This window comes from Rhodamnia argentea, chromosome 3 (assembly GCF_020921035.1).
Source record: "Rhodamnia argentea isolate NSW1041297 chromosome 3, ASM2092103v1, whole genome shotgun sequence".
Taxonomy (NCBI): Eukaryota; Viridiplantae; Streptophyta; class Magnoliopsida; order Myrtales; family Myrtaceae; genus Rhodamnia; species Rhodamnia argentea.
The window spans coordinates 24,161,706-24,187,310 of NC_063152.1; the positions used below are offsets into that span (position 1 = coordinate 24,161,706).

Below are 25,605 nucleotides of genomic sequence, written 5' to 3' on the forward strand. Positions count from 1 at the left end.
CTACATTGAACATCTTCTTATAATTCGGGGACTAAGTTGAATATGTTTCAAAAGTTCAAGGCCATTTTGGTTAAATTAAAAGTTTAGGAACCATATTGGCTATTGAACTAAAGTTCGGGGATTATATTGGTCAATTAAAAGTTTAGAAATCACATTGCACATTTAACCAAAGTTTATGGATCATTTGTGTTATTTTCCCACAAAAACAAGAATAAGAAAAACGTTGATTTTGAAAAAAAAATAATCACTTTTTCGAAATACAAAGTTCTCACATCTCTCACTTTTCCCTTTTAGTTTTCTCCTCACTTTTCCTCAACCTGAAATAAAAATTTTGTACGAGTTACCAAATACGTTCGATTATTTAAAACTCATCTAGGGAGCAGAATGAGAAAAAATCAATTGTAATCGGAATCTCTTTTTCGGATAAAAAAACGCCGTCATGCAGACCCTAAATGTCCCGATATAAAGATTTATAACCCGATAGTGCTTTTCTGTTTAAAAAAAAAATTGAGCTTGATTAAGTTAATCGAAAGGTTTAGGACTCGATTCCATGTGCACGTTAAGTTTTGAGGCTTGTGGTGCTATATTTAGGGACCATGATTGTTATTCAAATCGAATACCGGGACCCAATCGGTCTTGATCATTACATGTATGTGAATGTCAAGCAGACACACAGCTTACTTTCAAGATTTGACCTACAAGCGTAAATGTAGCGGTCATATCCAACCATCTTTCTCTCTTTGAACACGGCCCGCCAAGCTTGCACGCACCGTCCACATCGTCCCTTCCTCAAAATACGCACACCAACATCCCCCATTTTCTCCACTCCCACCTGGAAAATCTCTCTCTCTCTCTCTCTCTCTCTCTCTCTCTCTCTCTAGGAATTGAGGTCGTGTGTGCATAGAGAAGGGCAGCACGGTGGCCCCGGCGGCCGGCAATGGCGGGGCAGTCGCGGAAGTGGATGATACTGGTGGCCACGACGTGGATACAGGCCTTCACTGGGACCAACTTCGACTTCTCGTCCTACTCGTCGGACCTGAAGACGGCGCTGGGGATATCCCAGGTGGAGCTCAACTACCTGTCCGTGGCCTCCGACATGGGGAAGGCCTTCGGGTGGTGCTCCGGCGTGTGCCTCCGGCACCTCCCCCTCTGGTCCGTCATGTTCATGGCCGCCTTCATGGGCCTCCTCGGCTACGGCGCCCTGTGGCTCCTCATCCAGCAAGTCATCTCCTTGCCGTATTTCCTGGTCTGTCTTCTTCGCTTTTTCATTTGCATTCTCGTTTTCGGTGTCGATCGGCCACATAGCTTCCGTGACGCCATGAAAATGCAGAACCCCCAGATTCCTATTTCACGGATGCTCGATCGTGATCGTCTTCCTCACAATTTTCTCTATCTCTTTTTTTTTTTTTTTTTTTGGGGTTCTCTATCACTGTTTTGTCCTGACAACTAGGAAAGCCAATGAAACGCTGGGACGTTGCCCTCCAGAACGAGTGAACCTCGCTCGGACACAAAGGCCAAACTTTTAACCGCATACGTCACTTGTGCTCTGTTTTCCTGCCTTAGTCGTTAAGTCTATATCTGGTCAGTCGGTTAATTGGTTAAGACGCAAGAGGGAAGACAACGACACATCTTGAACGTTCCAATGGCTGTAAATGTGTGGACCATTGGCTGTTGAATAGATGGAATGAAGTCCAAGTTTTCGGTTGCCAATGGCCCATCGTGGCGTTTCTTTTCCCGAGCAGAACATCAGTCCGAAGCCGGCATTGGTACAGTTACGTCGAAACAAGTTAGTATCTTCTAGGGACGAAAAACCCGGGTTCGAGCTTAATTTGGGTGCCCGGCTCGTCCTAACTTTAAGATTTGGGATTTGAACGATGGGTGACATAAAACCCAAACCCGACAAGTCATGACCCTTCTCTTGTTCCTTTGAAACCTATGAGGTTATGTATAGGTTGCTCACTTTAGTTAACCATAACAAGAACAGGATTGTGATAGGAGTTACAGTGTATGTCAAGATAAATTTATCATTCAGTGAATTCCAATCGGTTTGGGTGTTCTGTCTTCTCATTTGAGGTCGGTCTAGGGTTCCCTCGGATTTGAGTCGGATTTGTTGGGTTCGGTTTGGAAAGGGTCTACCACCTCCAACCTGCCCCAATTTGGAATCTCCAATCAGAGTAACTTAAGGCAAATGAAGTTGATAACCAGCTATTTTAGGATAAATGACATTTCAAAGTGTCCTTACGACACTTGAAAAGCCACAATCAATATTCTTCGAAATCATTGTCACTTAGCATACAGTTTCCGTTTCTGCGGAAGGCATTATCCATGTGAAGCAAAAATTGAACCTCGGATAGATTCATACATCCTACAAATTCACCCTCAATATGGAATTAGGAGTACTAACAACAAGGCCAGTTTAGAGTTCACACCATCGTAAATGGCTGGGCACAGGAACACCATGCCTATGTATGCTCAACCTTGACTCGATGTCCGCGCAAAAGTAGCACACATCTAATCAAATCAAGTCGGCCAGACAACACTTTGTTTGATTCGAAACCTTATTTGTGTTAGTAAATGCACAATCTCATTCCTATTTTGGCTATGGAAACCTGCCTTCCTTGCACATTGTTCAGCTTTACCCCTAGTCCGTACTGATGCCACGATCACTGGATGTAGATTGCTTTTTCGATCTGCCTTTTGCCTCCATACATCAGAAGGGATGCAAATGAACCGGAAATTAGGTGCATTCTTAAAGTACACATGATAAAGGATGCGACTTTAACGAGGTATCTGCCATTCTCATCTGTCATTCCTAAGAAAAGGCTCATGGTTCAAAGGATGAATCTTTCTGCATCAGCAGACCGTAACTGTAGATTCTCTAAAGCCTGGTGAGATCTGTCTGTAGATGAGGACCCAACAGTGATCTCAAGAGACTTTAACCATGGTTTGTCTCATCTGAAGCCACACAACCTCCTGTATGCCATTTACGGATGTATAATAGATTCATATATGCGAGAGCCATTTAGAATTCTATGTAAGCATGGACTTAAAAATAGCTAGGGCAGAGGGCACATAAAGAGCAGCAAAAGAAGAGTTGGATGGCAAGGACCATACCTGTCAAAGACTTAGTCTGTTCCCCAGTAGAAGGAAGCTAATGTCGTTGCATTGTGAATGATGCAGGTATTTTTCCTGTCTTTGCTGGCTGGCTGTAGCATCTGCTGGTTCAATACGGTATGCTACGTTTTGTGCATCAGGAACTTCCAATCAAACAGGGCACTAGCATTAGCCCTCACCATCAGTTTCAACGGCGTAACTGCTGCTCTGTACACTCTCATAGCCAATGCAATAAACTCCGATGACGACACCCTCTACCCCTTCCTAAATGCCATTGTCCCTCTCTTTACTTCGGGTGTCGTCCTGCTCCCTATCCTCCGCCAACCGCCACCTCAGCAGCTCCCACCTGATGCCATTAGACGCGACTCGCACATCTTCCTCTTTCTCAATGCCGTTGCTGTCCTCACTGGCCTTTACCTCCTCCTCCTCAACCCACTCTCATATAATTCATACCGAGCACGTCTACTCCTAGCAGGGGCAATTCTCCTCCTGGTCCTTCCCCTATGCCTCCCCGGTCTAGTGTATGCTCGAGAGTGGGCCCGCCGTGTCATCAGTTCTAGCTTAAGTCTCAATGGGTCAACCTTCAGTCTTGTAGATGTTGATGACCTTGAGCTTCATAAGGAACTGATTGGAAGCGAGCCAGCAGCGATCAATGCTCCAATGACTGGGAATGGGAACAGAAGTACGTTCATTCTACGAGCTAAAGATGGGTGTTGTGGAAATGTGATGGAAAAGGATCAGTTGACAGTATTGGGTGAGGAGCACTCGGTCAGGCTGCTTGTGCGTCGCTGGGACTTCTGGTTGTACTATCTGGCTTATTTGTGTGGGGGAACAATTGGGTTGGTGTACAGCAACAATCTAGGGCAAATTTCACAATCACTTGGATACGGCACTCAGACTAGTGCATTTGTCACTCTCTACTCATCTTGCTCTTTCTTTGGTCGTCTGCTTGCAGCTGGTCCCGACTTCCTCCGTGAGTACGTACTTACTAGAAACATTTACCCTTGTGTAATGCATGCATTGTACTTGTTAAGAACCCATAGAGAAAAGTTCCGTTTCTGGTTTTCCGCATATAACGAAATCATTTAGCTACTCCGAAAGACCATAAACTTAACATATATGCATCATTAACATAATTGCAATTTTCAAATAAGGTCATTAGGGGAGGTAGGCTACTCATGTTTCAACATAAAGTTCTTGTCGATTACGTGTCAACTGACCTTGTCCATGTCCCCATTGCAGCAAGATATACTTTGCAAGGACTGGGTGGCTTGCCATAGCACTTGTTCCAACACCAATCGCTTTCATTTTGCTTGCCACATCAGGCAATGAGACAATTCTGCGCGCTGGTACGGGCTTGATTGGGCTCAGCTCTGGCTTTGTATTCTCAGCTGCAGTCTCAGTCACATCCGAGTTGTTTGGACCAAATAGTGCTGGGGTCAACCACAACATCCTGATCACCAACATTCCAATAGGTTCACTCCTCTACGGCCTTCTTGCAGCTCTTGTGTATGACGCCGGTGCGGAGACCACGGCACGCCAAAGCTTGCTCGGTGATGCCACGATATGCATGGGTAGGAAATGCTATCAGCAGACATTTATATGGTGGGCCTGTATTTCAGTGGTGGGTCTAGCTTCCAGCATATTGCTCTTCCTACGGACCAAGCCTGCTTATGACCGGTTTGAGAGGAACAGAAATAGGACAGACTTCTCTTAGCTCCTGCATCTGAAGAAATTTTGGATCCAGTAGGATATACTAATGAAACAAGATTGAAAATTCCTCATCTCCCTTGAGGTGATGGAGAAATCAACTCAACCATGTATAAATACCAGGATGAGTGAGAAAGTTTACAGGTAACAGCCCTCAAATCTCCTAGTGAGCCATCCCGATCTGGAGCTGCGCGACCAGCAGCCCATTCCTTAGTCACATTTATTTAGCGTTAGAATTCTGTTGAACAATGGTCTCAGAAATCACAGAGCCTATTAACACCCTCCTCGATTTACTTGGGATAGTTGAACTGTCTACTAGCAATGAAAACAAATCATACAGAACTCATCATCCTTCATATCAAGTTGCAAAATCAACGCAAGAAGCACCCAGATATTTTTTCCAAAAGAGTTCAATTCCTGAAAGTTTAGAAAGTATCAGCAGAACAAGCTGATGGCTGGCATTCCTCGTGGACCCTGTTAAATAATCAATCGATTGAATATGCGCCATCATCCCAACAACTGTTAAAAGATAAGAAGAAGACCAAATTTAGCTTAGAAGAGCAGGATGCATTTCTTGACGACATCTAACACGGATCAGCAATACTACATATGTGTGCTTTTGAAAAGCTTTGTTACACAAACAACTGAGACCGGAAACGCCTGCAGCTAAAAAGCAAGAGAGGGTGTTACAGGATGGTATGCGGTAAATGAGGCAGTTAGAGATACATCTATCCAACATAAGGGGTTTCCTACTCGATGACAATGGGAGCAGCTGCTGTCTCACCACTGATGTTGGCCAGCAATTCAGCTGGTAAGTCACCTCTGAGAATTTGAACCTTGAAGGTCACTTTTGTACTCAGGCACTCCATGAGTTCAAATACACAAGCATCCCCAGCCTTAAGATGATTGTCATCTACAAAATGTCTCCAACTGGAGTCAAACCTTTTTCCTTTCCCATACAGCATAACATCCCACGTCTTGTCCTTATAAGTGAGAACAACTCGTGTGTTCTGTGAAGGCAGCAGCAGTTGCATACCGGCAGGAATGAACTGTATACCAAAGGAAAGACCTCAGACAGACCAGCCAACTGATTAAGTCAATAGCATAGTGATCTACCTGCTGGTACATATTGAAGTATATTCAAGCAAGAGAACCTCCCCTTTTAAATTGAGCTCTTACCAATAACTCAAGGACCATTAGAGAAACAGAAAGCAGAGTACAAGTTTTCTAGCGAAGCAAACTTTTTTAAAGCAAAGAAATGACTGTGCAATTACAAGACAGATGAAATGCGAGAGGAAGCAACAACAATAACTGGTGGTTACTATCACCAATATTAATCACGAGAAAGGGCTAAGACAAATAGATATCACGCCTTGAAGGTTCCCAATACATCTTGTAAGACTTCGTAAAATCACAACCTTGAGAAATTTCCATTTGAAAGCAGCATTATCATCATCGCCACAGAACCATTAATGAGACCACAATAGTTACCAGATTATAACGGGGATAAAGGTGCGACTTTGAAAGAATAAGATCGAAGAAGGGTTTCCCTGACAGCGGCCAGTAACCATCTTCTTGCCCTCCGGTCATATTGGCTTCGCAAGGGAGGTGAGAGCACACCTGCAACATGAAGCGTCTAAGAAATTCTTGTACTGCAGACTATGAGCAGGAACGTAAAGAAGACCAAATCGCAAGAACCATTGAGGGAGCGTAAGTCAAATCAAGTTAAGAGAGCTCAACACCATGCGATTGATCACAAGGTTTCATCTTTCATCCATTGTGAACCCCGAACTCTGAGTCAGGAAACTGAAAACAGTCCACTTAGTCATGCCTCCAACACTACGCTTGCTAGCACGGACGCACTTCCGCAGTAATCGAACCAGCGTTTCAGGATCGACAACGACGGGTCCGGATTAAACTGGGTTGCACTTTCTACTACCATACCAGAAACAAACCAGGTCCGCCCTCAGTTCCCTTCCATCTTTCACGCGCCCGTACCCTTGCTCGCAAGCCAGTGGAGGGTTAAAAGCCTCCCTCCCTCTCCCACGTCGCTCGCCCATGAATTTCAATGGACCCCTACATCGATTTAGCGTCTCTTCGCCTACCCTTTTGAAGTTTTCGGTCGAACATTCTAAGAACACCAGGACAAAGGCTCTCCCATCGACATTCTTGACCCGAAGAAATCCGCAGAAGCGGGGAACGAAGACGAGCTGAATCGAGGGACGCAAGAGTACCTGTGGGTCTACCGTGGTTGGTGACGAAGGAGGAGAAGAGAGGGTCACAGGCTAGTGGCCTTCAGCTTCTCTCTCTCTCTGTGGAACTCGCGACGAGTCGGTGGACGGGGATGACCCCCCGTCAAGCCGACGACGGAAGTGCGGTGAGCTGAACGTCGAGGCCGACACGTGCAGACGACACGTGTTTAATGGCTATAATCCCATTAACTAAGTAAAATTAATATTTTTAAGATGACTTTTGCTACGTTAAACATTCCGGAACACATTAGCGATTTGTTTGAAAAACCTACATTTATTACTGTATTTGGCACACCAAGGTGAAGAAATTTTTGGAGAAAGGATATGACAAATTATCGAATTTTTACTTCTCTTCCCTCACAAAAATTTCCAGTTTTTTTCACTCAAATTTTTACTGCTCTCGATTTTTCTCCCTTTTTTTGGCAAATAAAAGGTCGAATATGAAAACGGAAAGTTAAAAGTTAAACGGAAAATGAAAGACCCATTAGATATAGAAAATATCTCGGATGATAAATATTTCCGCAAGGGGACATTGTTATTTTTTTTCTTTTGATTTTCGCTCACTCTCTTTTCAATTTTCACCTTATTAGGAATTTTTAAATTTTATATTTACTCCGATTGACTATCTATTATCTTTGAAAGTACAATATAACAGAGCAAGGTGGGATCAACATCTCACATCCGGACCATTTCCGTCTAGTGCATGTCATCCGGTAGATCATATGGACCCCATATGAAATTCAAAGGTGTCGTTATACATTTATCCATGATTTCTCAATTTTGGGCGCCTTTTATAAAGGGCTCAATATGAAAACGGAAAGTGAAAAGTTAAACAACAAGCGAAAGGCCCATTAGAAAATAGCAAATATCTCAATGGATGTTAAATATTTTTGTAAGTGAATATTGTTGTTTCTTTTTCTTTTGTTTTGTACTCGCTCTCTTTTCACCCTATTAGGAACTTTTAAATTTTAAGGATAAGTGCATTGAAAGTCTTAAAACTTATCACAAAAGTGTAATCAAACTCTAAATTTTTTAAAAAAGTACAATCAAGTCCAAAAACGCATCGTAAAAGTGCAATTGAGTCTTAAAGCTTTTAAAAAGTACAATCAAATCCTAAAACTTGTCAAATTAATCCAATCAAGTCCTTATGTTGATTGCAATTTTCGAAAATTTTATGACTCGATTGCATTTTTTAGACAAGTATTAGGACTCAATTGCACTTTCGCGATAAGTTTTAAGGCTTCCATTGAGAGGAGCGAGATGGGGCCACTCCGCATCGCTGTTACGAAAATCATCAAGTGCATCCGGACCATTTCCTTCCATTGCATGTCATCCGTTAGATCTGTGGACCCCACATGAAATTCAAAATCCTTACCATACATTTATCCATATTTTCTCAATTTTCGGCGCCTTTTTAATGCCCTAAAGCTCATGACCATCAGACATTTGCTGATGAACAAACCAACAAAAAAAAAAAAAAACATGCGAGAGTTTGTAACTTTGAGCAGATTTACTCAACTGTCCAAACTCGGGTCATTCACTCTTCTCAGTGGATAGTATAGACAGGAAAGTTATCGTACATTCTTATAGACTGAGGTGAGGTAGGAAGAACCCAACACTTCAGCTATGCAGAGGCACCAGGAAAGTCGAACTTGAACCAAGTACCTATAAGCAAAAAAGTTCTACTTCACATACTCAGAAATGCAGAAACCATGCTGCTGAAGAGCGCATACAACAGCTTAAGAGAGAATTCCTCCCCTTCTTCCAGTCAGGATATGGCACCGCCAATACGGCGTCCGACCGTTTCGGACATGACGAACCCCATCAGCTTATGGCGTAAACAGTGCTCGAACAACGAGTTCTTTATCTGCACCGGATTAACGCGAAATTTGCAGAGGCACAAGGAACCTAGCTCTGTTGTGGAATTGTAAAAGAGAAGCAGAGCTGCATACCTAATGCGGCAGCAGTTTGAGCGGCGACATACAAATGGAGTTTCTCGCTAACTGATGTCGAGATTATCTTCGAAATCAAGTGGCATCATTGTAATTGACTAGCTTCGTGTGGATGTAGGCCTCACTGCGTGAAGAAGTATACAACTCTTCATTGGTCAAATTCTTGCTTCAGAAGTTCAAATCTCCTAGTAGTACTGAATGTTACTTTAGCAACTTCAATTCAAGCAAGACAAGGAGATAATACTTGTGATATTCTGTTGAGACGCAGTCGGACACCATACCAGATACGCTTCAAGTCAAAGATCAATTTAACATTGTCATTGCACGAATGAATCGCTTCGCAAGATGCTATTTGATTTGCCAAAGGCGACATTACAATCCATGAGTCCATACAATCAGCAGATTCTTAAGCAATTCTAACAAGCGCACCAGCAACCAATGTTGACAAAAACACATCTCAGGGACAAAAAGTATCAGACTTTTATGTGACCATCATGGTCTTGCAGAGCAAAACTAAAGATGGCTGCAAATACAATCAAAGGCTAAAAGATTGCAAAAGCTACAGGCAGAGACTGATTATTTCAAGATCTAGCTCTTCTTTTCTCCCCCTTGATTCTTAGCTTTCTTAGCAGAAGTTGCCTGGGAATATAGGAAAGTCCCGAATATAGCAATGGCGGATCCGAGAGCATTCAAAGGCCGAACCGGGTTCCTGAACACCAACACTGTCGACACGATCACCACCACTCTCTTCATCGTATTTCCGACTGAGAAAGTCAGCGGGCTAATGTCGTCGAGGGCTTGGTAAGAGGATTGGTTGTAAAGATGGTAGAACACACCAGACAGCAACACCCAAAAGTAAAATGTGGATGATTTTCCAACAGCTTCGATTGCCTTGTGGTAACCTTGCACCCATTGAGATCCTTCGACGAAAACGGCGACCGGAAACAGATAGCACAAGGAAATAATACTAATCCATCCATACAAGTTCAACCCATTAACTTCTTTGAAACTCTGCAAGCTCTTCTTCGAGTATATGTTTCTCAGCACAAACCCGACATTGCTAATCATGGCACCCCACAAGCCTCCGAAATTGAAAGAAACTTCAGTGACCGCGGCGAGGGAACAACCGAACACGATCGGAAGAATCGAAAGCCACACGGCTAAAGGGTACGAATCGCCGAGGAACGAAGAGAACACGACCGAGAAGACAGGCTCGGCCGATTTGATGACGTGCGTGAACGACACGGCGACCTTCGAGAACGACACGCAAGCCGAAATGTGTCCTACGGTGTGGAACAGGGCAGGCCCGAGCAATGCGACAACGAAGGGCTTGGAGATTTTAGGACAAGGCTGCAGTTTCAGGGACCAGAGGACGAACATCCAAACGGATCCGACGAATAGCTGGAAGGACGCGAGGAACCAAGGGAAGGGGAACACATTCAAGGCTTTCTTGTTGTAGATATTGAAGACTACGTTCTGGAAGTACCAGAGCCCGAAGACGACGGCGAGCTGGAGGGTCTTGTTCGGCTTCGACACCGCGGCTTCCCCTTCGCCCTCCGGACTGGCTTCGGCGGCGGCTCTGGGGACCAGAGATCCGGTTCTCGAGGCGAGCCCATGGCGGAGCGAGACGAATCGATCCAAAGGCGAGGCTTTTGAGCGGGGATCTTGGATCCGAGAACAGGGTCGTGAAGAGAAACCAAATGGGTGCGCGCGAATTCCGGATCGGACGCCGAGGACCGGAGCTCCGCCATCTTTTTGGCTGCGGAGAAGGGAAGACGAGAACGAGGGCGCGTCTCCGCTTCTGCCGAGAAGAGCGCGGGCATTTATGGGACGATTGTGGCGGCTGGATTTGCAGATAGCGACAGGACGAGGTAGAGAGAGATTCATGCTGAGCATCTTCGAAGCTGTGATACGATGAAGAGAGAGAGAGAGAGAGAGAGTAGGGTGGGTCTCTGCAAGTGCGAAGTGACTCGTGAGAAGAGGTAAGGTCTCTGAGATTTTTCTCCCTCGAAAGATAGTTTGAAAGCCTCTCGGCAGGCAGAGCGTACCAGTTTTTCCTCGGCCTCGCCTGCGTTGACAAGATTGGTAGGTCGGGGACCGGTCACTTTTATCGTTACAAACTTACAGCTCATCTCGATGAACAGATAATTACACAAATAGTTTTTTAAATTTGAAATTTTTTGACACAACATATATCATAATACCCAAATTATGAATTTACTCAACGTGATATTTAACTTTTTAACTTAATGCGCAATACTGTTCCTGAGCTTTTAATTTATTTAATATGATCTATGAACTTTCATTACATATTCGATTTAATCATTGAACCGTATGAAAATGTTCGATGTGATCCTTCCATTAAATAAGTTCACAAACGACATTAAACATTTTCATACAGTTCAATGACTAAACCGAACATGTATCGAAAGTTTATGGATCACATTCAAGAAATTGCAAATTCAGGGAACACACTGAATAATTCTAAAGTTCATGAACCATATTACACATTGGGCTAAATTTTTTAAGAATCATTTATGTCATTTATCCAATAACTAAATACAAAAACATCTTTGAAGTATTACGATGAATCATTCTAATCAAGTGTAAAATGCTTGTAAAAAATAAGAGTTCAAAGGCGCAGTACCCTAATGTGCATCAAAAAAATTCCGATTGAAACCAAATATCGTGCCTGAAAATCAAGGCTTTATCCTGATTTACCAAATGAAATGACACGGTATTTCTTAATTTATGCATCTAACAGAGAACGGTCATGTCATTAAGCAAATGAAATAGTAGAAGTAGCACTATGCTAGAGATATTAGCGCACTACCGGAGGGTCACAAGCAAAGTAGATTATTCTGTACTCGATGGAGATGGATAATTACCTAGAAGGCTAGAACGGAAACTGTAGGATCGTTGTCAAGGTGGGGAGATCAATCGGACTAACTTTCAATTTTTTTTTTTTTTTTTGGTCGAAGGACTTACTTTCAATTAGGGACAAGATTCACGCGAGTCCAAATTTGAACTCTACGCTAATCCATTTCGAACGAAAATCGTATCGAGCGATGGCGATGCGCTAACCCATCCTGAAAAGTTCTCTTCGGAGATCAACTCGTGAACTCAATGGTCCGGAGGGGAAAAATGGAACATTACGTTCATTCGAATTTCTAGGCCGGACATGCCATAGCGGGGTGCGTTGTCCCTATGGCATTGCCAATCACTCCCGCCTACCCTTTTCTTATCGGCAAGTAGAGACATCGAGAGGATCTTGATTGAAACCGCGAATTAAATCCTCCAATTGTCGTAATTCTTTTCTAAATAATTGAAGATATGATTATGCTGTACAAATTTGCGTCGAAACAACATGAGAACTACTCTTGGAGGATTCATTATGTATTTTCAGGTGATCTTAAAATTTAGCGTATCACCACATATGATATTATAATTTATTACCCACTCAATTTAAAGTTAAAGTAACGTAAAAAAAAATGTGTTTTCAAGTAAAGAATACAGACATAGAGAAATAAAAACGTAGAGTTAAGCTTATGAATAACCTTAAAGTAGAATAATCCACGGTTGTTCCGATATTTCCTTGCGAAAGCCGGCTCCTCACAGGTTGGCCCCGCGCGATGGCGAGGCGAAGCATCGCCTCACAAGACAGGGGTGGCTAATGTGATCTCCGGCACTGTGCCCATCCCTAGGTATAAAGGATAAGAGTGTTATGAACCCTAAAAGTTGTCGCTGAACCGCAATTGAGTTCTACAGAATTTTTTTTTTTTATCACAAGTGCAATTAAGTCTTAAAATTTATCAAATTGATGCAATCAAATCCTTCCATTAACTACGGCCAACTTGTTTAACAAAAAATGCTGATTCAATTTTTCTCTCTCTCATACATAGCGATGTCGTGGTTAAAATATGAAATATAAGGTAAAAATGACGTCGTTTTAAATCCAAATTTTATTTAAATAATTAAAAAAGATAAATTGGAAAAGACAAAAAAAGAGAAAAACAAGGCAAAACGTCGCTGATGCCGCCCCACCATGGGGAAATGGATGGCAGGGCTTGCCAAGGCTTGGCAAGCCGTATTTGATTGGGCTTTGGGGAAATGTCATGTACTTTAGGTTAATTGAGCTTTTCGAAATACAAATAGTGTTGGGTAGAACTTAAAAGTATATTGGAAAATATTTTTTCTTTTTTTGTTATTATAAAATACTAAACTTAAACCCTTGGCCGGACATGGGCCAGCATGACAACACTTTTGGAGTAGAATTTCTGCTTCAAAAGTGTTTTTAGAGCAAAAATCTATTTGATAACGTAACTTACGGAGCAAAAATTCATTTGATTACACAATTTCATTTTTTACTTCTAGAGCATTGTTTTTTTTTTTTTTTTGCTCTAAAAGTAGTTTCGGAGCCACTTCTAAAATAAAAAAAAATCAATCTCTACTCAGAAGCAAAAGTAGAAAAAACTGCTAGTTAGAAGTTGATTTCTAGAGCAGAAGTATTGCCATGCGCGCCTATAAATGTTCATTATCTTAAGTCCGGCAACCCTTAGCCAAGGTTGCACTACCTTGGCGAGGGTCATGTGGGGTTGCGCCTTGTGAAAACCCTAAGCTCTCCTTTTCATTCTCTTTCGTTCACTCACGTCTTCCACTTTCACAACAACACTTCACGAAACAGTGGATAATCGAAACTGTCTTCTTCATTGTAGCAATAATTCAATGAATTCAACCTCCATCTTCGGCGAAGAGCCACGTTTTTCTTCCTTGCGAGGTTTCATCTCTCTCCCTCCCTTCTCTGTAAGGGCATCAATCTTCGCACGCTTTACAAGGTTCGCGAGTTCATTCCCGAGTTTGTATTAGATTTCACGGTGCAATCACCGGTGGATCTAGCTATATTTCTATCTTTCTAGTCTCGTTTTTTCTTTTTGGTTTGCAAATTCTCTTTTTGGTGGTGTCTCTCTATGCGGTTCTCTGTATGAAACATGTCATCTTTTTCCTTGTGAATACGTTGTTGCTTTAGCGACTTAGTTAAGCGTTGAACAGGTGAAGAAAGTTTTGTGCTTTGATAAAAAATAAAAAAATGGGAGCAATTTCCATGAAAGAAAAGAATCACCTTTTGTTTTGCATTCTGCGTGAGTTAGTGCTCTCGGTTGTACTGATTTAAGGAGCAATATGACCTAGACTTAACAAAATCAAACCTTTATTTGCAGAGGGTCCGAAGGGCATTTGCACTTGCCATTGTATCGCATTCATCGATAGTTCTCATAATTTTAAGAAAACTAGAAAAAAAAAATTGATCCGAAGGCAAGGAGCAGCAGCTAAAACGAAGCTTATCCTAGAAACTCTATCAAAAGAAGCAAAACCGTTGTGTTTGTGCATTACTGGCAACAATCATGGATTGATTACGTGGGATTCTGTGAAAATCTCTTGATTTGAAACAATATTATTTTGAATGATTTTGCTCTAATCTGCCAGTTTGTACTTGCCTAATGTTATTTTTTATCCTCATTAGATATGGATTACGATAATAGACAAGAAATTTTTAGCATTATGATATTAGAGGAGATGAACCTACATATGTTGCTTTTGTGTATGGTGTATATGATTGTGGCGTCCACTACCGCTAAAAGGCATTACCGTAAACATATATTGAAGGATCGTACATTTTTCAGAAGCCAAGCTCGTTTAGATCACCTTGATCGCCTTATTAATAGTAGTGATTTGAATTGTGTAGAGCAACTTAGGATGGACATTATGTACAAAGATCATTGTTTCTCATTATTGTAAGACTTAGTGTTTTAAGATGTTTCTTTTTTTTCTATTGGTATTTGAAATGTAATATGATACAGGTTTGTCATTATTGAGGCATATATTCCTTATGTAATGGTTGAATTGTGGCTATCATGCATATCACTTACCTCTTCCAAATAGGCTCAATTCTATAACATTTATCTTGCTTTTAAACGAATTACTTACCTACTTACTTTTTACATATGTCAATTTGACGTACATTAATTTTGTAGTGTGGTATTTGTGGGTTTCATGAGTCTACTTAATAATTCCAAATGCTTACAAATATGTTTGTAGATTTTGCTACAAACTTCAGTAAATTAGGAAGTATGTGCTGAATAACGGACAAAACAGTTTAAATATATTGGTTTGTGAGTTTAATTTTATTTTGCTTTTGCAATTGAGCTTTGCAAGTCTAATCATCTGTGCATATTTTCAAGTATGTAACTTTCATGGGCACTATATGGGGGCATATACGCTGTTTATGTTGATATCTAGTTTCAACCAAACAATGAATTGGACAGGATATGAGAATATCCAACTTTAAATTCATAATTCACCAAATAGTGGATAGGATATGACGAAATCCTTGAATTTTTTATCCTATCCTATCCCGATTAGAATCCAAACGACTAAATACAACCAAACCTCTCACAGATGGAATGAGCCAATGAGGTTTAGAAGACTTTGGAAATACATTACATTTCCTCACAGGCCTTGACATTTGACCAAGGACCTTTAGAAGCTTGGGGCACACATGGCAACATTTCTACTTCAAAAATCAATTTCTGATTAGAAGTTGATTTTTTTACTTTTACTTTTGAGCATGAGCTGATTTTTCTACTTATACTCCGGAAGTTGATTTTGATCAAAGAAAAACATTTGATAATGGTTGAAAATTTTTACTTCTGGAATATTATTAACACAAAATCTTCTACGAAAATTATTTTCGATTGTTAAAAAATTTATACTTCATTTTTAATTTTTTAAAAATTATTTTAAAAATAAGTTTATTATTAAAAAATATGATTTATTTTTAAAAATACAAAATTATTATTTACTTTTTACTTCGGCGATCGGAGACGGCGACCCAGCGACGGTAGTGGTCGACGGTGGTGGGTAGCGACGTGGTCGGCGGTGAGGGTGGGTAGCGGCGAAGGGCGGCGATGGTGGGTAGTGGTTGGCGGTGGTCGTGGCGGCAGTCGATGGGTTGTAGCGGTGGGAACCGGGAGGTGGTTGGTGGTGGGAGATGAAGACCGATAGTGGGTAGCGGGAAAAGGTGGTTGGCGACGACGGTGGAGGCGTGGTTAGAAGAGAAAGGCGTTGAAAATGAAAGGAGGTCAAAGTGAGAGATATTTATATTAAGAGATTTCTACATTTGAAAGAGAAGCAATTTTGTTTAACTTCAGGAATTGATTCAAAAATAACTTCAGAAGTAGAAATTTGCTTCAAAAGAGGAAATGTGATATTGTTTAACTAAACGGATTTCTACTTCGGAAAACACTTCTAAAGTAGAAATCATTTCCAAAAAGTGTTATCATGCGCACCCTTAAAGGCCTTTGGCCAAGTGGTTGCGAAACATGGCTTAAATTACTCATAGGGTGCTCTCTTCCCAAGAGCACAAACATTTTCTTTGCCTCTAGAGAGCACAAAGATACTTGTACTCGTAGATACTTAACTCCTACTTTGACTTGATTTTTCTTATTTTAAACAAATCCACGGCAAGAATGCATGAAAAGAACCAATATAGCATGATTCTTCTTCCTCGATTAATAAATACTTTTGAAATTCGTTCTAAAGTCCTTCTGATTGTGGAGTATAAATTTTCTTTCTTTTGTCGTTCCAATTGCTACTGACAAGAGTAAAGATAAAAGTAATGACAGTATTTATCTCATTCGTGGGTGCGGCTAGGGGGTAATTTGGGTAATAAGCGCCAATTCGATAAATTATGTGTAAAGGAGAGATACAACTTGAGATCTATTGCAAAAAGCGATGATAATAATTACAAGTTTTGAAATATGAGTACGGCATTGACATGAGAAATAAAGCTAAAGATGGTTTCTGTAATATTCCGGATAAAAGAATAAGGAGCAATTGTGTTTTGCCTTGCAAGTTTTAGCACCTGTTACAAGTCCCTTGTCTCTCTCTCTCTCTCTCTCTCCTTTTTATTTGAGTCTTCGATTCGAGTCATAGGGTAATAGCATTGACTTATGTTTATTGTGGGATCAATACCTATAAAAACCTCCAACTTTAGCGTCTGTCCCAATTATAGTCAATTTTTTTTTTGTCTCATAAAAAATTTCCAACTTTTATTTTTGTTCCAATTTTACCGGCCTAATACAAAAAAAAACCCCATCTTTTATTGTTCTTCCAATTCTACCGGCCTAACACCCAAAAAACCCTCCAACTTTAGCATATGTATCAATTATGTCCAATTTTTTTTTGTCTCATAAAAAACGCCCACATTTTTCGGTTATCCCAATTGTTCTACCGTTAGCTTTTCGTCCATAATTACCGTTAGTTAATATTACGTAACATTTCCACGTCATTAATGAATTACACTAAGCAAAGCTGATATAAAAAAAAAAAACCCAACTTTTCTTCTGTTGTTTGCTTTACATACACATTGCTGGGATATAAATAGTCAATCAAGATGGCGTGTTTCGAATTCTCCCCGACACTCAATAGCCCAAAGAAAGGGCAGAAGTGGAAATCTAATTATTTGGATGAACGATCTCAATTTTATTGTTCCTGAAACCCGCTGTTTCCAAATTTCGAAGATTCATTGGTAAGTTTGGCAAGAAAATTCGAGCCACGTAGATTAATTAATGGTGATTATGTACGGAAGACCGATGGTAGTAGAATTGAGGATTTTTTATATGACAACAAAAATTGGATATAAGTAAAACAAATGCTAAAGTTGGGGTTTTTTTAGGTATTAGGATGGTAGAATTACGACAAAAGTAAAAGTTGGATGTTTTTTATAAGAAATTTTTTTTTTTGAATATAATTAGGATATATGCTAAAGTTGGGAATTTTTTTTGGATACTAGGCTATTTATTATACCGTGCTTTGTCATATTAACTCTGTAAGGCATCGTTTTTCTTTAATAAATGAAATGCAAAATTAATTTGGTTGGTTACGTGATGGTTTTAAAATTTGAGGCTAAATTGGAGAGACCATAAGTGAAGCAAAATAAACAAAATTTGTTACTCGACCGATGGGTCCAAAGTGTGGTTAGATTTGGAAAAATCATTCAAAGGGTAAAGCTTCTAATGAATGCCAAAATGAAAATAACGAAGCGATATTTCGGGGAGCGATGTCCTAAACATTGAAAAGACATGCTCCGTTTATTTCACCGAGAACTGATATTTCGAAAAATATTTTTTTTGAAAAATAATGCTTGTATTGATTATAAAAATAAAAAAATTAAAAATATTTTCATTGTTCTCGCAAAATTCTGAACATGAACTGTTTTCAATATTGAAATTATTTTTTATTAATTGTTTTAAATGAATATTATTAATTTTTTAAAAAGATATTTTTCGAATCATTCATATTTGTTGGACCAATCGGAGCCTAATTTCAAATATCAACAGCAACGGGCACAAAACTTGAAGTCACGTGACAAGCACATGGTCGTCTATTTTTTCTTATTTTTTTAGCGCCGTCCGATTCCGTCCCCGTGCAGGGGGACGGAGCCGTCCGATTGTTTCTGTTCATCGTCTTTCTGAAAACTACCAGATCGCAACTCTCTGAAAGCTGAGAGACCCCGTGGAGAAAATGGCAGCGAAGCAGATGGAGGAGATACAGAAGAAGCTGGCGATGCTGAACTACCCGAGAGCCAATGCCCCCGCTCAGTCCCTCCTCTTCGCCGGCATGGAGCGCTACGCTCTCCTCGAATGGCTCTTCTTCAGGTCTCTCTCTATCTCTCTCTCTCTCTCGATCCATCGATCGATTCCGACGGTGCATGACAGCTCGCGTTCCTTCGTGCTTTCTGCCGGAACTCGCAGGCTCCTGGGCGACAAATCGCCGTTCTCGCAGCAAAATCTGCAGGGCGATGCCATGGATCGCGACGAGGAGACCTCTCGCATACAATGTGTGCCCCTTCGCTCCCTCGAATTTCACCATTTCAAGACCCTTCTCATCGCTTATCGCATCCAACCCTTATGCCTTCTCTTATCTACTGGGCATCTCTCTTCCTTTCTAAAGTCGTTGGCTTTTGCAATTCACTGGCATTTTTTTGTCCTTTGACTTAAACAGATTTGGCAGAGATTGCGAAGTTTCTGGGTATAACGACAACAGTCGACACGGAAGTTATACAGGTTAATGATCTTTCTCTAGGTTTGATCAATTCAGTGTTTGTGAACTTACCTGCATCACGTTAATAAATCAATCTGCCATGTCAAAATTCATGTGTGGAGTTGCCATGATAATATCGTTTTTTTTTTCCCTGCGAGAGATACACATAAGTAGTCTACTGTAGATGTTCTTGATAGACTTGTTAAATTCCTAATGCATTAATATAATATCTGGAGCAATTAGAACGGGCTGAGGCCCGCAAAATGCAGAAAAATTGGAGACGTTCCGAGTTATGTGGCATTGGGATCTTATGAAGCAGTAGAACATTCTGAATATTTGAAGCATGTTGAAGTATTGGCTTTTCATAGATTGATCCATGTGTTGCAAAGTCAGTCATACTGAAGCAGTTTGTGAAAAAACGTACTGAGATGATTGGGAGATGAGGAGAGGTGACTGTTACCGCATGCTCATGGTTATGCGTGATCGTGCCTATGTTGGAGTTGTCTCTGTGCTCGGATTTGCGCACACAGTGTGTGAGTGTGTGCATGTGGATGTTGGGTGAGTGTGTGGACGTGGATGATGTGTATATGCTGATAGTATCTGCTGTCTTATCTGCATGTTGTATGGATGTGTGTTCAGTAGCTTTAGTATGCTAGGCAAGGATGAACCTGTACTTGTCTAAACAGAAGAAGAGGGACAGAACCTTTTCTCTCCTGATGGGTTGGCTACATGGATCTTCTTGCGTTCTTGTACTCAGTTTATACTGAATCCTCTGATAGATAATTCATTTTAAAGCGATTATACATCTGGACATTGGTTTCTTTTGAAGGATAGAGCATTTGAATATCTTCATCTATAAATAGTAATTGCTATAACACCTAGCACTGAGAAGAGCAAGTCGAGGTATGATCAAGAACATGTTGGCTCAATTCAACTGTATGAGTGTAATCGAGAATCATTAGATTTTGATGATATCCGTGTGAGGGTTTAATTCACTAAATGTTGGACTATAAACAATAATTCGCACTGCTGTTTCATGCACCAAAACATTGGTGCAGTACTACGTATATTAAGGAGCATCCTTTATCCATTTTAAGTTGGGTAAACACAATTTTCTGGTTAAAGAATCCCTGGAATGATTGTTGTTGCATTTGTCTTCTCGAGTAATGTGGCTTAGCAACATTTTAAGTACTTCTATTTTAGCTTCTGATGAGTAAGATATGGTTTTGTTGCAGGGAAGAGGAACTTATGAAGATCGCACTGAAATGCTTCAGCTAATGGTAGATCTTGTTGAGGCAAGCATTTATGCTGATAATGCTGAGTGGAGGTGGGCTTTGTTGGTTGATGTTTACTGGATTCTAACCCTAATATAGCCATTGCACGAGATTATTAAGACGCTTGAAATTAATTAAAATCTTCTAGAAATGGACTATCTAGGGACTGGCACACCCATCTCTAGGGAATATGGACGACTTCATTTTATATAGACGCGAATTGAATGTTGGAAAAAGTCGTCTTCTGAATTGGCATTTGATATTGTCTTTTGCAGTGTGGATGAGCAAGCAGCAAAGGATATTCAACTAATAGACTCTATCGCAGAAAAGCAAGCTCAGATTTTTTCGGAGGAGTGCAAGCTGTTCCCTGCTGACGTCCAGATTCAATCTATGTATCCATTGTAAGACTTCTGCTTCTTGTTCGCGACGCCTGATCGTGTTATAATTTCTCTGTTACTGCTAGAATGCAGTTCTTCGGCACTGAAATATGTGGTGAACTAAATCCTAGTTTGATTTTTGCAATTACCTCCTAATATCTAGGCTACTCGAAGATATCGATCAGTACTCTTATATCTAATTTCAGGTCCCTTCCATTGATCAACAATCATTTTTTTAATTTTTCCCACTCATGGCAATTGTACTCCGTAGCTTTTAGTTTGTTACAAGTAGTCAATGAGTCGCAGTATGCATCGTCGTTTTGCTTTTTAATTACTCCCGATTTCACAATTCTCTCATTTTTTATGAAATAGGGGTGCTGACGTCAAGTTCGAATCAGAACAGTTGCATCGAGTGTGAATTAGTCAATTTCATCAAACAACTGTGGTGTAATATATTGACTAAATATTCGACCAAAAAAAATATATTGACTAAATAAGGACTCTGAGACTGAACTAATTTGACATTGCAATGAGCGTAAAGTAACGCCAAACTTGCATCTTTTACACTCGGCATTAATACGCGAAGGCAATTCATGAATTCGTTATTTTTAAGAAGTTGCATATGGTGGGTTTCACTTTTTTGGGTCTTTAGCCTCGATTATTCTTGTCAACTGTATGTCCCATAGTTTTAAGTCTGAAAAAACAGATAAGACATACATCATGGAAACGAGAAACTGACTAATAGGTATTTGTCTGCACAATTGAATTTCAGCAGGCTACTAGAAAAAGTTGAAAGGATAGGGAGGACGTTGCAGGTCTTTGTAGTTGAGGGGGAAATTCCATTATGTAATGGGGTGTTTTTGGCATGTAGGCCTTGGAGTGCCAATGTCAGTTTCGCGATAGACTTAAAATGTGTGAAGGGAGGATAGGAAAAATCGAGACCGGGATAAATTGTGCCTGACGCCATTTTTGAGCAGGGTAAACTGCGATTATTGCTTACTATTGAGGAAAAGAATATTTGAATGAAACTTTCAGTCGCATGTAGTAAAATTGAATTCCTTTTAACCAAAGTACATTTGCAGGCCAGATGTTTCGGAGTTAGAGGCAAAGCTTTCCGAACAATCAAAGATACTCATGAATCTACAACAGAAAGTGGATGATTTAGCATCAAAGGTTTGCCCAATATCCTTTGCCTCATTCGCTTATAAATTTTTAATATATTTCACATTGATGGTTTGTGGAACAGCTCCCTGGTTACTACTATTATATGTGAAGTTTCTCTCTTCCTGATGCAATTGTGATGTGTATAATGTAATACTGTCAGCCATTGGAGTTCTTGCCTGTTTTAACTCGGATGAAGTTTCTATTTACACCAGTAATCCTTCCAACAATAGCCTGCTTTGTGCTTTCAATTACCTGGCTTCCGGAGAGTCAAGGTCAAATGCATCTTCTAGGCTCTCAACATATCATAGGCTAGGAAAGGAATTTCTGCATAAGTAATTTATTTATGTTGAATTTTTTGGTGGCTGACTCTTATCGAGTGCAAGTTAGAGCTCAGCTATACTGGTCATTGTTGGCCTAATTAGAATTGCAAGGAAGTAAAAATAGGTTGTTATATCCTTTTAACATCTACAAAATTTTCATTCAGATAGTTTTATGTGTTTGTCCCTGATTATAGCAGCATCGTGTCACTAGATCAGTATTTGGAATGTTCTATTTTTCATGTTTTCCTGGATATTTCTGACTTCCTCATTTTTATCTAGTTTATTCTTCTTAGAGACACTTCTAGAACATTTCTGAGTCATATTTCTTATGGTGCTCATCAGTTTTTAAGTTATCCTTATAACCTTTTCCTTAAGTCTTATAGATTTTTTTTTGTCTCAGCATGCTTACAACCCAGATGAGGAGTACACAGAAGTTGAAGCACAACTACGTGCACACTTGGAATCTTTTCTAGAAACTGCGAGAACATTCAATATGATCTATACCAAGGTTTTCATAGTTTCATGCCTTCATTTGATTTCCTCTCTTTCAATCCATTTTTCAAAGGTGGCCTCTTGTCAGGGACACAGCTGTGCTACTTTCTGTTTGTAGGAAATTCGCCCTTGGACACACATGATGGAGGTGCCCCAACTCCATGGGTTTGGACCAGCCGCTAATCGCTTATTGGAAGCGTACAAGATGCTTCTGAAGGTATGCGAATGCTTTTCAAATACAGGCTCTGATGGAATCTCACATACTCTATCACTTCTTTTAGCTGCATTGAATTCTGCCATAGGATCTGCCAAAATTTATACACGAGGTGAATCATAAGTTGAATGTTGATAAGGTGGAAAATGGTACAAAACTTAGAAGGCCCTTAGTTTTGGTTTGCATGAAGTATTTATTGAGCAAGAGTTTTCTTGTTTTCTAGCGATGTGTTGTGTTCCTAAGAAACATGGCACTCTCCAATCAATGACAGGAAAACTACCACAAGGGAGGGATAGTTTAACCATCACATTAGATGTATTAAGATATCTACTTTTCTTGCATGTGTTATACATGCGAAAATCACATGCTATGATTGTCATAGCTGGCCATGGTGTTAATTTTAAACTATAAAATCTTAAGAGAAGCTTTGTGTGGGTTATGCATAAGCTTATTGATATATTCAAAATTCATGCATGTTTTCGCATGTCAATTTTGCATCAAGATGCTGCAACTTATGCAAAAGGGATCTCTCCCTCTCTCTCTCTCTCTCTCTCTGATAAAACTTTTGCATGCGCATATAGTCAAAAGTTAACAACTTTCAACTCTGAAAAAAGATATTTGTTATATATACTTGAATTTCTTAATGGGATGTCACTTGAGAGCTAACCTAGAATAATCGATTCATAGTGTTCAATCCTCGAGTTGGATTAATATTGCATACTGAAATTTCTGCAAAGGTAGTGGTTCTGTCAGTTCGGTAGGTTTCATTAGTTTCTATGACTTAACTTATATCCTGGATGGACTCAACATCCCTCAAGCATCTTTAACCTTATCCATTGCTAAAACTTTCTGCAGTTCCTTGGTAACTTGAGGAATCTCAGAGATTCATATGCAGCTCTGGCTGTTGGGTTGTCTGAAACGGCCTCTGGCGAACCCTCCTCTGTCACAAGAATAATCTCAGAATGTGAATCTGCATTAACATTCTTAAATCGCGACCTTGGTATTCTTTCGGCCTCCATTGCCCGTGAAAGAGGCGAGGGTGTGCTCTCATGATCAAGTTGTACAGTGAGAAGTTACTCTGATTGTTTTCTGCTAATGAGTTCTAAATTGCACCACCTTATTCCTATTTGGAAAGAGATGCAATTTCGCGCTAGAGTAACCACATTTGCATAGTTAGGGAGATTGTCAATTCCCTGTATATTGTACTTGCTGCTCGTTGGCCTAAGGAAGAAAAAAATTGGGTTTGATTTAGATAAGGATTGTCACATTTTATGTAGATCTTTGGACTTTGTTTGCAAGAACTGCTCACAATCGCTCATCAGAGCTTGCCGTGACAGCATTCACCAACTCCGGCTTTGAATGGGAGATGGGAATATCGGAAATACCCTTCTAACTTCTTATTTCAATATCTCTGCGCATCTTCTATTTCTGGAGTCGCAAGTTTCCCAAGTAGCTTCTTCCACGAAGCGAGTCCGACTGAAATGACTCATCTTCCATTGAAGCAAACCTCATTGATGGTTTTCCCCTCAAGTCTTTTTCACCTTCCTCTTCTCTCTATAGTCAGTCAACTTCTATGTTCTCCTCAGACTCTCCTCTGTCATCTAACTGAACTCCCAATCTCTCTCTCTCTCTGACTTACTCAACCTCCAAGCAGTTCTTGCCGCAGTTGTGAGCTTTATCAGTGGCTCCCTCTTCTTCGTCTGCCTCCTGCAGCCACCGTATAGGAAACCGTGGCCACCCTGTCCGAGTCCAGACCTGCTCGATCTCGGACCTGAAGGAGAGCTCATCCATCACCTAGATGTGTGTATGTGTGCCTCTCTCTCTATTGGATTCTGTTGAGATCATGATTTCTTCATGCTCTTATCCATTTTCTGGTGTAAGATACAAGGATTTTTTTGTTTATTTATTTGCTCTCTACTGCTAGTTCTGCTGATATGGTTGGAGCTAGCAGATCAATTTGGATCGGTGATGCTTGTTATGACAAGCCCGCCAACTACTTGTGAAAAATTTCTCTAAAAATCGGACTTGAAATCGCGTCGATCTTGCTGAAGTAGTTACACGTGAATTAGAGAGGCATCAATCCAACACATAGCTATCCAATAAAGCAGTATAAATCAAACAATGCAACAAAGTGCTCCAAAAAAGACAATCCATTCTTCAAGAAAAAGCACAAATCGATTTCATATTTCAAACGGCTGAAATTATTCTCCAAATTCACAAAACTCGTTTTGTTATTTTTGCCGAACAAAGGAAAATAACGTCATTATTCAGCAAATAATTCGTTAAATTTTTTTTTCTATTTCATTATGTTTTTTTATTTTATGAAACAAACGGAGCGGAAATTTTGTGGTCGAACACCAAATCATATCTCATATTAGTTTTTTTTTTTTGGGGTCAAAATATCTCATATTTGTTTATATTGTGCTTTTACTAACAGAAGCCGAATTTTTCTACCCGGAAAAACCCCTGCTTTACATAACCTAATTTTCCAATCTCTCTCTCAGATCACACGAGGCACCAGTTTTGTGATTTGTTTATGAGGTTGTTTGTTTGAAACGCCCGGAAAGAGGAGCAATTTGGTATATTCGTTTACGTTACGATAATTTGAAAGTTAGAAGTGGGGTTTTACTTAGACATA

General features: G+C 40.3%; 4 protein-coding genes across 6 annotated transcripts; 2 read left to right on the forward strand and 2 right to left on the reverse strand.

The window, feature by feature from the left end:
- The first annotated feature begins 803 nt into the window (after nt 1-803).
- Nucleotides 804-4,872, forward strand: LOC115757126 (protein NUCLEAR FUSION DEFECTIVE 4-like). Of its 3 annotated transcripts, none has more exons than XM_030697236.2 (3): nt 804-1,246; nt 3,181-4,087; nt 4,357-4,495. In XM_030697236.2, exons 1-3 carry the CDS (start codon nt 938-940, stop codon nt 4,392-4,394), a joined length of 1,254 nt encoding a protein of 417 aa, XP_030553096.1. In that variant the 5' UTR covers nt 804-937; the 3' UTR covers nt 4,395-4,495. The 3 variants fall into 3 exon arrangements, with proteins under 3 accessions (XP_030553096.1, XP_030553092.1, XP_048132156.1); XM_030697232.2 differs by having other exon boundaries at nt 811-1,246; nt 3,181-4,091; nt 4,357-4,872; XM_048276199.1 differs by lacking the exon at nt 804-1,246 and adding an exon at nt 1,280-2,965 and having other exon boundaries at nt 3,075-4,091; nt 4,357-4,872.
- Nucleotides 4,873-5,346: 474 nt separating this feature from the next.
- Nucleotides 5,347-7,208, reverse strand: LOC115757130 (B3 domain-containing protein Os04g0386900-like). Its single transcript, XM_030697241.2, has 3 exons — nt 7,059-7,208; nt 6,316-6,444; nt 5,347-5,873 (listed from the first exon to the last, which is right to left on the reverse strand). Exons 2-3 carry the CDS (start codon nt 6,412-6,414, stop codon nt 5,574-5,576), a joined length of 399 nt encoding a protein of 132 aa, XP_030553101.1. The 5' UTR covers nt 6,415-6,444; nt 7,059-7,208; the 3' UTR covers nt 5,347-5,573.
- A 2,277-nt stretch (nt 7,209-9,485) lies between these two features.
- On the reverse strand, nt 9,486-11,042 carry LOC115757127 (xylulose 5-phosphate/phosphate translocator, chloroplastic). Its single transcript, XM_030697237.2, has one exon. It carries the CDS (start codon nt 10,922-10,924, stop codon nt 9,617-9,619), a length of 1,308 nt encoding a protein of 435 aa, XP_030553097.1. The 5' UTR covers nt 10,925-11,042; the 3' UTR covers nt 9,486-9,616.
- A 7,447-nt stretch (nt 11,043-18,489) lies between these two features.
- Nucleotides 18,490-24,218, forward strand: LOC115757129 (AUGMIN subunit 7). Its single transcript, XM_030697239.1, has 9 exons — nt 18,490-18,741; nt 18,838-18,923; nt 19,088-19,149; nt 20,362-20,453; nt 20,676-20,801; nt 21,860-21,950; nt 22,662-22,769; nt 22,872-22,970; nt 23,823-24,218. Exons 1-9 carry the CDS (start codon nt 18,608-18,610, stop codon nt 24,018-24,020), a joined length of 996 nt encoding a protein of 331 aa, XP_030553099.1. The 5' UTR covers nt 18,490-18,607; the 3' UTR covers nt 24,021-24,218.
- Nucleotides 24,219-25,605: the final 1,387 nt, after the last annotated feature.

Coding starts and splice junctions, on each gene's coding strand:
- LOC115757129 (XM_030697239.1), top strand. CDS start 18,608: ATGGCAGCGAAGCAGATGGAGGAGATACAGAAGAAGCTGGCGATGCTG. Junction 18,742..18,837: donor CTCGAATGGCTCTTCTTCAG/GTCTCTCTCTAT, acceptor CGGAACTCGCAG/GCTCCTGGGCGACAAATCGC. Junction 18,924..19,087: donor GGAGACCTCTCGCATACAAT/GTGTGCCCCTTC, acceptor TGACTTAAACAG/ATTTGGCAGAGATTGCGAAG.
- LOC115757130 (XM_030697241.2), bottom strand. CDS start 6,414: ATGACCGGAGGGCAAGAAGATGGTTACTGGCCGCTGTCAGGGAAACCC. Junction 5,874..6,315: donor TTTATCCCCGTTATAATCTG/GTAACTATTGTG, acceptor TTTGGTATACAG/TTCATTCCTGCCGGTATGCA.
- LOC115757126 (XM_030697232.2), top strand. CDS start 938: ATGGCGGGGCAGTCGCGGAAGTGGATGATACTGGTGGCCACGACGTGG. Junction 1,247..3,180: donor TCTCCTTGCCGTATTTCCTG/GTCTGTCTTCTT, acceptor TGAATGATGCAG/GTATTTTTCCTGTCTTTGCT. Junction 4,092..4,356: donor GGTCCCGACTTCCTCCGTGA/GTACGTACTTAC, acceptor TCCCCATTGCAG/CAAGATATACTTTGCAAGGA.
- LOC115757127 (XM_030697237.2), bottom strand. CDS start 10,924: ATGCTCAGCATGAATCTCTCTCTACCTCGTCCTGTCGCTATCTGCAAA.